Source organism: Lutra lutra, chromosome 13 (assembly GCF_902655055.1).
Source record: "Lutra lutra chromosome 13, mLutLut1.2, whole genome shotgun sequence".
Lineage (NCBI taxonomy): Eukaryota > Metazoa > Chordata > Mammalia > Carnivora > Mustelidae > Lutra > Lutra lutra.
The window spans coordinates 59,262,790-59,275,722 of NC_062290.1; the positions used below are offsets into that span (position 1 = coordinate 59,262,790).

A 12,933-nucleotide genomic window follows, 5' to 3' on the forward strand; every position below is an offset into this window, starting at 1 on the left:
CTACTTAAGAATAAAAACCAGAGATGAAGGTGTATAGTCCTGGTCTATGAGAGGCATCTCTAGACAGACTGAAATGTCAGGGAAAGACTGCTAACAGAATTTATATTTAAAACCAGTCTAGAAAGAGGATGAGGAATAGGCTTTGTAGAGACTTGTGCGAAGAATATTCTGGGTTCATACAGTTGTCTGTGTAAAACCACAAAGGTGAAGAGTAACTTGATGCTTACAAAAACTGTAAGTAATTTGGTATAGCCAAATAATTTGGTAGGGTGTGGAGGGAACTATTGAAGGATTTTAATCAGGGAAGTGGCATTTTGGTTGTTTTTAATAGCTTAATGGAATGTTCTTTGCATTTTAGAAAGATCACTGGTTGTTCGGGTGAAAGGTGGATTGGAAAGGATGCCCTGGGGGTCAGGAGACCACCAAGATCAAAATCATCAGAATAATAGAGGTAGCTGAAGCTTCGAGTAGATGAGAGCCCCCAGGGAGAATGTGTGGAGTTGTAAAGGAAACAAGGACAGAGAGCCCTGAGGATATAATGATTTAAGGGTGAGCAGAGCAACACTCAGATTCTGAGAAGAATTAGGAAAATCAGGGGAGAGTAAAACCACAGGCACTAGAGGAGGTGAAAGTTTCAAAAAAAGAGTTGGGTTCAACAAAGTTTTGAAGAGAAATTGCTAACATTAAGGCTGAAGAATCCCGAAAACAACATTTGGGATCTCAGAAGGTTTGGAAGGAGAGATAAAGCAGGGAAAGGGAGATGAAAGGGCATGTGCTATGCTGTGGGCTCGGGTCGGGTCCTTTGGCTTCTCGAAGGGAGTGGGTTAAAGAACCATTAATGGTATAATCTCTGCTGTTGGGGAGATCATAGCCTGAGAAGACTTCACACTCCTAAAAAGACACCGAGGAGCTGCCTTTGGGATGGAGGATGAAAGGGGAAGCCCCAAGGAGGAGGGGTTCTGAAACAGCAGAGATTGGCCAGAGTCTCACTCCCTTCTTAGACTTCACTACCTGGTGGGTACCACTCGGCCCAGGGGATGCTGTGGCTGGCATTCTGAAGGCAAGAACAGTCCTGGTCAGAGATGGGAGAGGCATTTTAAAGTGTTGTGTGTGTGTTTTTTTTAAATTATTGGATAAGACTTCTCATATAGAGATGCTGTTCTGTAGCATAAGTCTCCAGTGACTTCCTATAGGGCTCCTCTCTCAATTCTGTTTGGTTTTTTTTTTAAATTAAAGAGTGAATGACAATTCAATGAATTCATGAATGACAAAAGAAGCTGAGATCTCTTTGACATCCTGAGCAGCAGAGTCAAGATTCAAAAAGATCTTACCAAATCTGGAAAGAACAAAACAAAAAAGCAGGGGCTAATGTGAAGTTTGATAGGTAAGCTGGACTTGACTTGTGATATTTAATTGATTGCACATTCAGAATGAGTCAGCAGTTTGGAAGGGCTTCCACACAGTTCAAATGACTGTCTTCATCGATAGACTCCAGAAGGGAGAAGCTGATAGTCCTCTACTCCTCTGAACCAGTTAGCGCTCACCTACAAGTTCTGGGTACTCCATTTTAGGAAGGAACTGAAGGACTGTGGTTGTGTCACCTACAGAACAGCAAACTTGGGTGAATGTGGTCTCTGATTTTCTCAAGGGCTGTCCCACAGAAAAGTGAGAAACCTTAGTCTCTATATTCCCTGGGGACAAAACTGAGACGCACTCCCCAGGTCAGACCCCTCCTTCTTCCCTTATCTCATTCCTCTGCCTCAAACCCTATCCTGGGGATTTGGGGAGGATTTTTTTTTTTTAAAGAGTAGAAATAAACAGTCTAATTCAAACATACTTTATATAGCAGGCATAATAAAGCTACTGTTGGGAAGGCCTAATCTGAAAGCCAGGGTCAGTTCAGCCTTGAAATTTGATATTTAAATAAATGGAAAGGAAGGAGGCATTCCCAACAGGAAAGGCTGTGTACTTAAAGATGGGAATGGGGTGGGAAGAGCCGTGTCTATGGCAGGTGTGTGAGTTTGAGTGGAGCAATCTAATTGGTGGCAAGTGTGGATACCTATTTGAGAAGATTAGACTTCATTCTGTGGGCAGTAGGGCCACAGGTGATAAAACTGGTATTTTATGAAGAAATCTGATTTATGTAAGATCTGGTTGCAACAAGACTAGCCTGAACCAAGGGTGACTGTGGGGATTCATTCATTTAACAAATATTTATTCAGTACCTACTATATACTGGGCTCTAGTCTAGGCACTGGGATACATCAATGAACAACTCAAAAACCCTGCTTTTTTGGAGTCCTTATGAGGAGTAATAGATAATAAACAAATAAGATAATTTCTAATAGGGATAAAATGCTGAAAAGAAAATACAACAGGGTAATGAGACAGAGTGTGACTTCCCAGAGGGACTGGGGTGGTCACCACTGGGGTGGTGATATTTGAACTGATGCCTGAATGATGAGATGATTTCGGGTAGAACCAGCAGGTGCAAAAGACCTTGAGATGTTAATTAACTTGGCATGTTTAAGGACAGAAGGAAGTGGGGCTGGAGCATAGTAATAAGCAAGGGAGAATGACAAAGGTTCTCTAAGCACAGATTGGAGATGACAGGAGGGTATATTTTGAATATATACCCTGGGAGTGATTCTAAACCCCTCCCTGTTGGGGTTGTGATCACTATCCCCTTAAGAATCAATGAAGTAAATAAATGGAAAAAGATGAGGGATACCATTTCCTGTGTAGTGCAATGTGATAAAGAGAACATTAGCACCTTAGTCAGACTCCGGCTTAGGCAGAATTCTAGCTCTGGCACTTCCTAGTTGTGTAACCTTGGACAAATGACTTAATCTCTCTAAATTTCCAATACCCTGAGCTGTCAGGTAAGGATATTAATTCCTGTCTCATAGATTTGTTGAGCCAGAGTTGTCTAGTGAGCCACACCCAGGGTTTCTGGCTTCATGGAAGCTTGTAGCACCACCTTGTGTCAATTCAGATGTTTACAGTGCGTGCAGTGTTTTATTAGAAGCACAACTCACACCCAGACAGGCTGTGCAGTATCCTGGAGTTTTGTGTTTAGTTCTGAGCCCTGTGTGTTGAGAGATGCTGACCTGAAGATTGGCTGAAAGAACAGGAGAGGACCAGTGTTGGGGACCGCAGTTCTGTGTAGAGGGAGCAAATGTGGATCCTGAGGCTCCAGTGCCAGGATCATGAAAGAGTGGGAATGGGGTGGGTGGAGGGGACAGGAGGCTGATTCCAGCTGCAAATGAAGAAATGTTATGGTTAGATTTGCTTAAAAATGAAATGAGTCACCTTTAGTGGAGACTGGTGATGAGCAAAAGCTTGAAGTAAATAACATCTTACCTTGAATATCTGTGATCCTTACTCCCAACTCTTTAGGCTTAGAAACAAGGAAATGGTAGTTCTGCCCTTGACAGAAATGGAAGTCATGAGGGGAAAGGTGATAGATGAACTTCTTTAAAATAGCAAATTTTGATGGGGAGGGGGGCAGATGGAGAGTCTTTTTCTTTTTAAGATTTTATTTATTTTAGAGTGAGCGAGGCAGGGGAGGGGCAGAGGAAGAAGGAGTGAGAGAGAATCTCCAGCAGACTCCCCACTGAGAGCAGAGCCCAACATGGGGCTTGATCTCACTACCCATGAGATCATGACTCATGAGATCATGACCTGAGCCGAAACCAAGAGTCAGAGGCTTAACCAGCTGTGCCACCCAGGCACCCCAGAGGGAGAGAAAGAATCTTAAGTAGGCTCCAAGCCCAACACAGAGCCTGAGATCATAACCTGAGCCGAAATCAAGAGTCAGATGCTTAACTGACTGAGCCACCCAGACACGCTTAAAATAGTACCTTTTAAGTGAAAGCAGAATCCTCAAGCAGAATAATCCAAAGATTAAGGGGAAGGTGGGGGCTAAAGCTATGGGTTCAGGAGTCTTCTGTATGAATGTCTGAACTTGAACAATGCAGGGGAGAAAGTGTAAAGGGAGATCTAAGAATGGAGCCTTAAGATATACCCACACTTGAAGTCAAGAAAATGAAAAAGGGGTGACTAGTCAAGAGTACAGGAGAGTTCAGCATCGTAGAAACAATAGAAAAAGTTTTACAAAAGATGGGAGGAGCACTGTCACATTCCCAAACTTGGATTGCCCTTACCCCGCATTCAATTCCTACAACCTGGGTCCTGCCCATCTCTTCCCCTCTCCCCTGTGAGCATTATCTGTCTGCTTCTTTGCTTCCTCCCCTGGGGGGTCCTAGGGTCTGTCTCTCTGATTCTTCCTTCATCACTGTTGCCACAGGGGGTGGTGCGGACAGCCGACCAGTCCTTCGCTACAGCAAGGAGCAGAGGCCAACCACGCTGCCCATCCAGCCCTTCGTGTTCCAGCACCACTTCCCAAAGCAGTTGGCCAAGGCCCGTGCCCTCCATAGCCTTTCCCAGCTCTACGGCCTCTCTGGCTGCAGCCGTGCACAGCAGCCTGCCCCACTGGCTGCCCCCACTGCTCAAGTCCCAGCCTTAGCTCCCTCAGGGGAGTCACAGGCACCTGCCAACAGAGGTGCCAGGAAAGCTGGGCCTGAGCCAGAAACCTCACGCCCATCACCCCTGGGTAGCTACTCCCCCATCCGCAGTGCTGGCCCCTTTGGGCCCAGCACCGACTCTTCTGCTTCCACCTCGTGCTCCCCTCCAGAGCAGGCCACAGCCACAGAAAGCCCACCCCCATGGAGCCGCTCCTGTCCTCCTGTTGCCCGGCCTGCCACCTCCCAGCAGCCACAGAAGGAGGATCAGAAGCTACTGACCTTGGCTGAGTACCGTCTCCATGGAACAGGAAGCTTGCCTCCTCTGGGCTCCTGGAGATCTAGCCTCAGTCGAGCAGAAAGCCTAGCCCGGGGAGGTGGTGAGGGCAGCATGGCCTCCAGGCCCAATAACGGTATGAGCTTTACCCTCCACCGCAAGCATTTCTGCCCGCCCCCCGCCCCCCGCCCCGCCACCACCTCCCCTGCCACCTTTGAATGCTTTCTTATTCTCCGACCTGGGGTCAGGGGTTAACATGTTTACATCTCCTTCCCCAGCTTCTATGAATAATATCCAAGCACTCCCAGCCCTCATTTTATATGGCCACACTGGGTGGATGTGAAATGTTGTCTCCTGCTAACTCTTGCCCGTCTCTTCTGCTCATCTGTTCTGCTTTCAGCCAACCACCTATCCCCTCAAGCACTCAAGTGGCGGGAATACAGGAGGAAGAACCCACTAGGGCCACCTGGATTGTCAGGGAGCCTAGACCGAAGGCCACAGGATGCTCGACTGGCCCGAAGGAACCCCATCTTTGAGTTCCCTGGCTCCTTCAATGGTGCTGGCCATCTGAACTGCCGGCTGAATGGTGTGTGGGCCAGATCCCCAGGATGCCCAGGGCAGGCTCTAATGCAGCTGGGTAGGGCTGGGGAAGAGGGCAGTCCCACAGGAACATGTCCCAGAGAGTATGAGGCACTGAACTGATCTGCGACTCTTGGAAGGAAGTTGCTTGAGATTGAGTTTTCTCTTCTTTCCAGGTCAAATAGTGAAGCCATTACCACTGACCTGCCCTGACTTCCAAGATCCCTTTTCCTTGACTGAGAAGCCTCCAGCTGAGTTTTGTCTGTCCCCAGATGGCAACTCAGAGGCCATTTCCATTGACCTGCTTCAGAAAAAAGGTGAATATGACCCCCAGGTCAAGCCAGGAATTCTGTTGTCAGTACCTTTTTGTGCCTATTGCCCTACTGTCTAGTCCTCCAGAATATTTCCCTATTTAGATAGGGAAAGTGCTAGAAAGGAATCAGCACAGGAACTGGGGCAAGAGGCAGAAGTCTGTGCATTGTGTAAGGCGAGTGTGCATGAGTGCACAAGGATCATTTATCAGATGCTTAAGAATCAGGCTTCGGTCTCTTACCTCAGGGAGCTAAGGAGAGTGAGGGAGATCGCTGTGTCATAAATGGCCACGAGCTCTAATGGGAGTATAAGTACTACAGGGCCTAACAGCTTGGGTAGGCATGATGGTAACATCTACTAAGATACTCAGCAAATAAGGGACCATTGGACTAAGAGAGAGCTGTTTCAGTGAGATGATGGGGAAAGAATTGAGCATAATTGTGGGCTGAAGGGAAGCCTGTGGGAAGGGAGAAGGATGAAGCTGAAGTCCCCTGTAGAGGCAGAGTGTGGAGTTCAAAGCTGGGAAAAGGGAAGAACCTTGAGCAAGATAGAGATTGAGGGGGGCAGGAAGGAAGATAGACAGAACGTAGCTATGTCTTTTGAATGGACCGTGAAGTTGAATTGATGACCAGTGGCCTCTATTCTCTTGGTAAAGTCAAACCAAGAGGTTGAGAAGAGGGTAAAAACTTGGCAATGTGAGAGCATAACAGACACACCAAAAGGCAGTGTGTCAAAGAGGTACCCTTGTCGGTCACTCTTGTGAGTGGCCCTGGACTTTCTCCAACAGCCACTAGCCTGGTTTCTCATAGCGAAGAAGATGGATAGTTAGTTTGATCCAGGACTGGAGTAAGAGGGTCTTGAAGATGCAATCACTGGGACGGGCCCACTGGCAGTGAAAACAGTACAAGGCTTGAGAACTGGGCAAAAACAGGAAGAGGCCGGGGCCTGGTCCTCAGTAAGACTGAGACCCATGTGCAGGGACAGAGAGAGAGAGTGGACGCCCCTCTCTCTCTCTACTGAGGGCTCAGTTTCAGCTGAGTTGCCGAGGGACTTGCTCAGGAACCCGTAACATGGAGGTCTCACTTGCAGGGCTGGTGAAGGCGGTTAACACTGCCGTGGACCTCATCGTGGCCCATTTTGGCACAAGCCGGGATCCTGGGGTGAAGGTAGGCAAAAAACTGGCAAGCTGAGCTCTACCCTGATGACCTTCACCCATTCTATGCTGCCACCTTCTGCTCTCCTGCACCTAGAAACCAGAATCGGGTACTTTGGGCTGGGGAGCACAAGAGAAGCACGCTGAGGCCTAAGAGAGTCAGAGAAGACCAAGGTCGGGCCTCACACGATTTCCTCTTCTTCTCTACTGCATCCACAGGCAAAGCTGGGGAACAGTTCTGTGAGCCCCAATGTGGGCCACCTGGTTCTGAAGTACTTGTGCCCTGCAGTCCAGGCTGTGCTGGAGGATGGGCTCAAGGCCTTCGTGCTAGATGTCATCATTGGGCAACGCAAGAACATGCCGTGGAGTGTGGTTGAGGCTTCCACACAGCTAGGTAAATGCTGGGTGGCAAGATGACCCCAGGTGAAGATTCAGATTCAGGAGACTGGGCATGTGACTGCTAACTCTGGCTTCCCCTCAGGCCCGTCCACCAAGGTCCTGCATGGCCTCTACAACAAGGTCAGCCAGTTCCCAGAACTCACCAGTCACACCATGCGTTTCAACGCCTTCATTCTCGGCCTGCTAAAGTGAGTGTGTGGGGCAGCAAGCAAAAACCACAGCCATCACCCCTGGGCTCTGCCGCGTCTGTGGAACCAACTCCCTAGACTGAGAGAGGCAAGGGAATTTGCAGGCTCTGTGGCCAGGGCCCAGGCTCACTTTCTCCCCATCTAGCTTCAGCCTCTCTCGGTGTGTCCCTGGTTTCCCACCATACCCATAGCCCTCTGGCATTGCTCACCAACATGGTCTTTTGCTTTTATAAATTCATAATCTGGCTTATTTGGAAATTAATGTGGTTCTCTGGATATTGTAAACCTTTATCCACCCATTTCCAGCACTACTTCCAAATCCTGCCTGACCATAAGATCCCCTTGAGATCCACATTACAGTATCCTTGCTTCTCAAGTATGAGCCCGGGTCATCCCCTTTGGGATGTGTACCCTGTACTCTCAGTAGCTGCCCTGACTTCTGGGGCCCTAGGCAAGCCACATCCATTCTAGAGGGATGTCATTGACTTGTGAATCACATGTTCACCCCCCTCCCAACATCCCCCACTGACTTTCCAGAACTATTTTACATGAAATGAACTAGGTAACATTCCTGCCATAGAAGGGAGGTGTTCACCTATGCCTCTGCCTGTGTTTGACCCCCTGTCTGTCTCCTTTGTACCTTATCATCTGGCTGTCTTCACAAAGATTCAACTCTGCCTATTTTCCTACAGCATCCGGTCCCTGGAGTTCTGGTTTAATCACCTCTATAACCATGAAGGTAATGCCCGGAACACTACTCTCTCTTGCAAACTCAATATAGGCTAGATCTCAGAGGCTCAGAAGAGGGAGACATGGCTCTTTACAGATGATGGAGGTGGGGAGGGAGACCACCCAAGCGATCATCTTCAGAGCCTGGACTTCCAGCCCAGTCTCTCCCCAGCTTCTACTTGTGTTAGAGCCTTGGAGTCAGCAGGATACTCAGAAAATCTGGAGGTCAGGGTGGCCAGGAACCCCCACACCTCTCCTGTGAACTTGAGGCCGCCACTTAGGGTTGTAGAGGTCACGACCTGCACCAACTTCAGATGGCCTCTTTTGTGCTGGTGTCTACCAAAGCCACAGTGCCTCGCCTGTGCAGCAGTATGCAGCAGCTCTGCCAGGGCCGCTTCTTGGAGGCACCACCCCGCCAGGCCAGGCTCTCCTTCTCTGTGGGGCTCAGGCTCTCTCTCTTGCTCCCCTAGATATCATCCAGACCCACTACCAACCGTGGGGCTTCCTGAGTGCAGCGCATACCGTGTGCCCCGGCCTCTTCGAGGAACTACTGCTGCTACTGCAGCCCCTGGCCCTGCTGCCCTTCAGCCTCGACTTGCTATTCCAGCACCGGCTCCTGCAAAGTGGGCAGCAGCAGCGGCAACACAAGGAGCTGCTGCGGGTGTCCCAGGATCTGCTGCTGTCCGCGCACTCGACATTGCAGTTGGCCCGGGCCAGGGGCCAGGAGGGGCCTGGAGACATGGACAGGGCAGTCCATGGGGAGCGGGTGAAGGGTGTGGGTGCCCCTGAAGGTGGAGAAGATGAGGAGGAAGAGGAGACAGAAGAGGTGGCAGAGGCAGCTGGGGGCTCAGGGCGTGGCAGGTGGGCCCGAGGCGGGCAGGCTGGCTGGTGGTACCAGCTCATGCAGAGTTCCCAGGTCTACATAGATGGCTCAGCTGAGGGCTCTAGGTTCCCCCGTGGTGGCAGCAATAACAGCAGTGAGAAAAAGAAAGGGGCCGGAGGCGGAGGACCACCCCCCCGAGAGGGAGTAGTTGAGGGAGCAGAGGCCTGCCCTGCCCCTGAGGAGACCCTTGGCCGGGACAGGGGCTGGCCCTTCTGGATGGGAAGCCCCCCCGATTCTGTGCTGGCTGAGCTGAGGCGTAGCCGGGAGAGGGAGGGGTCCACTGTCCCCCCAGCAGAAAATGAGGAAGGAGCCTCAGAGCCTTCACCTGGGGGCATCAAGTGGGGACATCTCTTTGGCTCCCGAAAGGCTCAGCGGGAGACCCGGCCCACAAACAGGTGAGAGGCAACCCAAGGTGTAGATGGAGGAATTTGGGGAGCCTATCTAAGCCAAAGCACAGATAGAGCCAGAGCCCTGGTTGCTCTCCCCTAGGCTACCGTCTGACTGGCTGAGCCTGGACAAGTCCATGTTCCAACTAGTGGCACAGACAGTGGGTGCCCGCCGAGAGCCAGAGCCCAAGGAGAGCCTGCAGGAGCCACACTCCCCAGTCTTGGCCTCCAAGCCTCCATGGTAAGCCCTGGAAGATAGGATTGGGGGGCTGGGTTTGGCTTTGGGTGGGGTTTCTCTGACCTCCATTTGTTGTTTCCCCAGCGAGGTGAAGGCACTGTGCCATCATCTGGCTACAGGCCCTGGACAGCTGAGCTTCCACAAGGGAGATATCCTACGGGTGCTGGGGCCAGCTGGAGGAGACTGGCTGCGCTGCAGCCGTGGCCCTGACACCGGCCTGGTGCCTCTGGCCTATGTGACCTTGACCCCAACTCCAAGTCCAACCCCCGGAAGCAGCCAAAACTGAGGCCCTGTGCATGCTGGTGGCCTCAGGGACCCTCATAACCCCTGACTCAGAGCCTGAGAGCCCTTCCCAAGCCCTCTGGCTTGGCCACAGAGAGTAGACTGAGAGCTGGGGGCCATACATCCCTGTGCTCAGTATTAATTACTCCCCATTAACTGTCCCAGTGACCTCATCCAGACCTCCACCCAGGAAAGGAGGGAAGGGATGCAACACTGGGATGCCAGGATTTCCCCAGCCCATCTGGGCCAGCCCTTCCATAGGTACAGATAAGCATGTCCCTGTGGAGGGAGGTGAACAGAGGCCCATTTGCAGGGTTCCCTAGGCCAGGTAGTGAGGAGGAGAAGTGACAGTATTGGGGCCAGCTCCCTAAGTCCCCAAATGTAAATAGGCTGTGGCCAGTGCCTGGTGGTCAGAAGAGGGAGGAGGAGCCCAGGCTTCTGTTTATGTATTTATTTATTTATTTATTACACCTATTAATAAAAAAGGTGCTCGGCCTCCAAACCATTTCTCTTTGTGCCTCCCCTCACCCTCGGGCCCACTTCTCTTCCTTCCAAAAGGATGACTGGGATAGGAAGACAGAGAAGAAAGACCTTGAAGTCCAGGTACCTACACCAGGAGCTGCTTCTGGAGGGTGGTGAGGCCCAGTGCATCATGGGTGAGATGCCCATATGTGTGCCCGAACTGGAACTTATACCCTGTATGGACAAGAGAGTCACATCACTTGTAGCCAGTGGCATGGAGAGTCATTTATTTCTCAACCAGTTTCTAAGCCCTCTAAAATCCAGTCACAACTTCCCACTGTGAGCTATCTCCATTTCCTTTTTTGCCCAGTGAGAAAGCTAAAGTACATGATCCAAAGACCCTCCCCCCATATCTATTCCAACCCTCCCAAGCCACTTCCACCCATTCCACACACACACACACACACACACACACACACACACACACACACAAATAGTCCAGTCCCCTCTGGGGCTATCCTTACCTGGCACATAGCCCCCATAATTAGGTAAAAGGCCCAGGTTCTGAGGGTAGGTCCTAGAAAGTGGAGGGAGAGGTTTGGGATCCTTCTGGGGTCTGCCCCCTGAATACATCTGTCCAAATTCCTGCAGTGCCCGGTTGGTGAGGACAGGAAAGCTGGAGCCGAAGAGGAAGCGGGCACGGGGCACGTAACCAGTGAAGCCTGGGGGGTGAGGATACTGAATCAGGACCCTTTGGGGGCCTCCCCATGCCTTTAGTCATTACCCACTTCCTCTCACCTGGCATGAAGAACTTGCGAGGATCTTTGTCATCCATGGAATAGGGGGAAGCCTTGGGAGGAGAAGTCAGAGAAAAAATAAGGCTATCCAGTTCAGCCCTCATGCTCCAACAGAAGCTCCCTGGGAGGTGGAGCTGGCGGTTGAGTCCACATTCCCGGTACCCATAGCCATGCTACTGGTGGCCACCCTTAGGCCCAGCCTCACAAGAGGTCAGGCTCCCCACTCCTAAGTCCCTGGACCCCCTCTACCCTTCTTGGTCTCACTTGTTCCACCTCTTGCTGCAGCTCTGGCTCCTTCTCTGCCTCCAGCTCTGACTCCAGCTTTGGCTCTTGGTCTTTCTCGGTGTCTTTTTTACCCTTGGACTCCTTTGGCAGCTCTTGACTGCCTTGTCCCCCAGACCACTGAGTGAAAGCATTTAGAGCCTCAGCCCAGACCCTGCTGCAGTTCTTGGCAAAGATGAACTGTGCCTGGGGCACAAAACCTGGGAGGAAGGGGGCAAGGAAGATTTTGATTAGTGTTTGGGGCACACATTCTGGGTTTGGGACATCTGTTCAGACTATCCATACATACCTGTGTACCCAGGGATCATGCTGGAGCTGAGCCTTTCATGCCCACGCCTGACAGGCAGGCTTTGCCTGGGAACCTCAGGAGATGCTGGAGGCCGGATGGGAGGCAGAAGTGTGCGATGAGCAGGGGGCCAGGCTAGGCCAGGAGATCCTCGAAGTAGCTGACCGGTCATCTGCCCATAGGTCTGGCCCATGCTGAACTGAAGTAGTGGGCAGTGTCCAGTGTACCTGTAGCATAGGACTCACCTGCTCGCCTCTACACTCCCCCCTGCTCCACCACCCCCAGATATACAAACAGAGACCTCTGAAGCCCTGATTTTTTTTTTTTTTCTGGATTCAGTTCTATGTTTGTTTAAAGCAGGCATTTCTCCATCCTCTCTGGGTTTTCAACCCTTCCCCTCTGCTGTTACCCTGTTACCATGGAGAAGACAACACAGAGCTTTGTGCTGGGCCCAGCTACCACTATCCCCTTGCTCTTCCTTTTCCATCCAGCACCGTAAATATCTCAGCCCTGGGCCTACCATACCAGTTTGTCTGCTGGCCCCCAAGGTCTAGGTGGCACAGCTCCTTTGTCCTTACATCCCTATTCCCAGAAGCAAACAGGGGTGTGCTTTTAGATAGAAGTCTTACCCTGGGATATAATGAGGGTTCTTAGGGTTCAGCCCTGGTATGAAGGTGCTGGTCATAGCCATGAGAATCCAGCTTTTGTTTCCCTTGGAGCTGAAGCTCCAGGCTGTGTGTACTGTGTCCAGGACTGTGGGGCGGGGTCAGAGGCAGGAGGCGGTGCCAAGGGAGGAGAGAGGGGAGAGACACCAGTGAGGACTGCCAGGGCCAAGGCTAGCAGAACAGGAGAGCCGGGGCGCACTGGTTTGTCTACTCCAGAATAAATGCAGCCTACCACGTGGGGGTAGGGGAAAGTCTGAGTGTTGCCTCCCCATTCCAGGTGGGAGATGAGAGAACAAACACTGTTAGGTCCTTTCAGCTCTATCTTAAAGAGGGCCCTTCCTTCTTAAACCCCCTGCCTGAAGACACGTGAGTGCTACTCTTTGTTGAGTGTTGATTGAAAGTGATGGAATTCCTGGGAAAGGAAGGTCTCTGAGGGGATCCCAGAGGGGAGGTGACAGGGAGAAAAAGGATCCTAGAGACCTCTAAGCAGTG

At 51.1% G+C, this 12,933-nt stretch overlaps 2 protein-coding genes across 5 annotated transcripts in view; one reads left to right on the forward strand and one right to left on the reverse strand.

Annotated features, from left to right (window-relative positions):
• RUSC2 (RUN and SH3 domain containing 2) overlaps positions 1-10,449 on the forward strand; it is a 72,163-nt gene extending 61,714 nt beyond the window's left edge. Inside the window, exons 3-12 of the mRNA XM_047698741.1 lie at positions 4,310-4,936; positions 5,201-5,386; positions 5,556-5,696; positions 6,781-6,857; positions 7,064-7,238; positions 7,326-7,431; positions 8,124-8,170; positions 8,631-9,438; positions 9,533-9,670; positions 9,752-10,449. Of these exons, the coding sequence (XP_047554697.1) occupies positions 4,310-4,936; positions 5,201-5,386; positions 5,556-5,696; positions 6,781-6,857; positions 7,064-7,238; positions 7,326-7,431; positions 8,124-8,170; positions 8,631-9,438; positions 9,533-9,670; positions 9,752-9,953 (2,507 nt within the window). The 3' untranslated portion in view covers positions 9,954-10,449. The remainder of the gene's footprint in view (positions 1-4,309; positions 4,937-5,200; positions 5,387-5,555; positions 5,697-6,780; positions 6,858-7,063; positions 7,239-7,325; positions 7,432-8,123; positions 8,171-8,630; positions 9,439-9,532; positions 9,671-9,751) is intronic.
• FAM166B (family with sequence similarity 166 member B) lies at positions 10,424-12,669 on the reverse strand. Of its 4 annotated transcripts, none has more exons than XM_047698753.1 (6): positions 12,406-12,665; positions 11,780-12,003; positions 11,482-11,690; positions 11,210-11,261; positions 10,936-10,988; positions 10,424-10,645 (listed from the first exon to the last, which is right to left on the reverse strand). In XM_047698753.1, exons 1-6 carry the CDS (start codon positions 12,465-12,467, stop codon positions 10,424-10,426), a joined length of 822 nt encoding a protein of 273 aa, XP_047554709.1. In that variant the 5' UTR covers positions 12,468-12,665. The 4 variants fall into 4 exon arrangements, with proteins under 4 accessions (XP_047554709.1, XP_047554708.1, XP_047554711.1 ...); XM_047698752.1 differs by having other exon boundaries at positions 11,473-11,690; positions 12,406-12,661; XM_047698755.1 differs by having other exon boundaries at positions 10,467-10,645; positions 10,936-11,066; positions 11,211-11,264; positions 11,444-11,690; positions 12,406-12,669.
• Between the last annotated feature and the right edge of the window lie 264 nt (positions 12,670-12,933).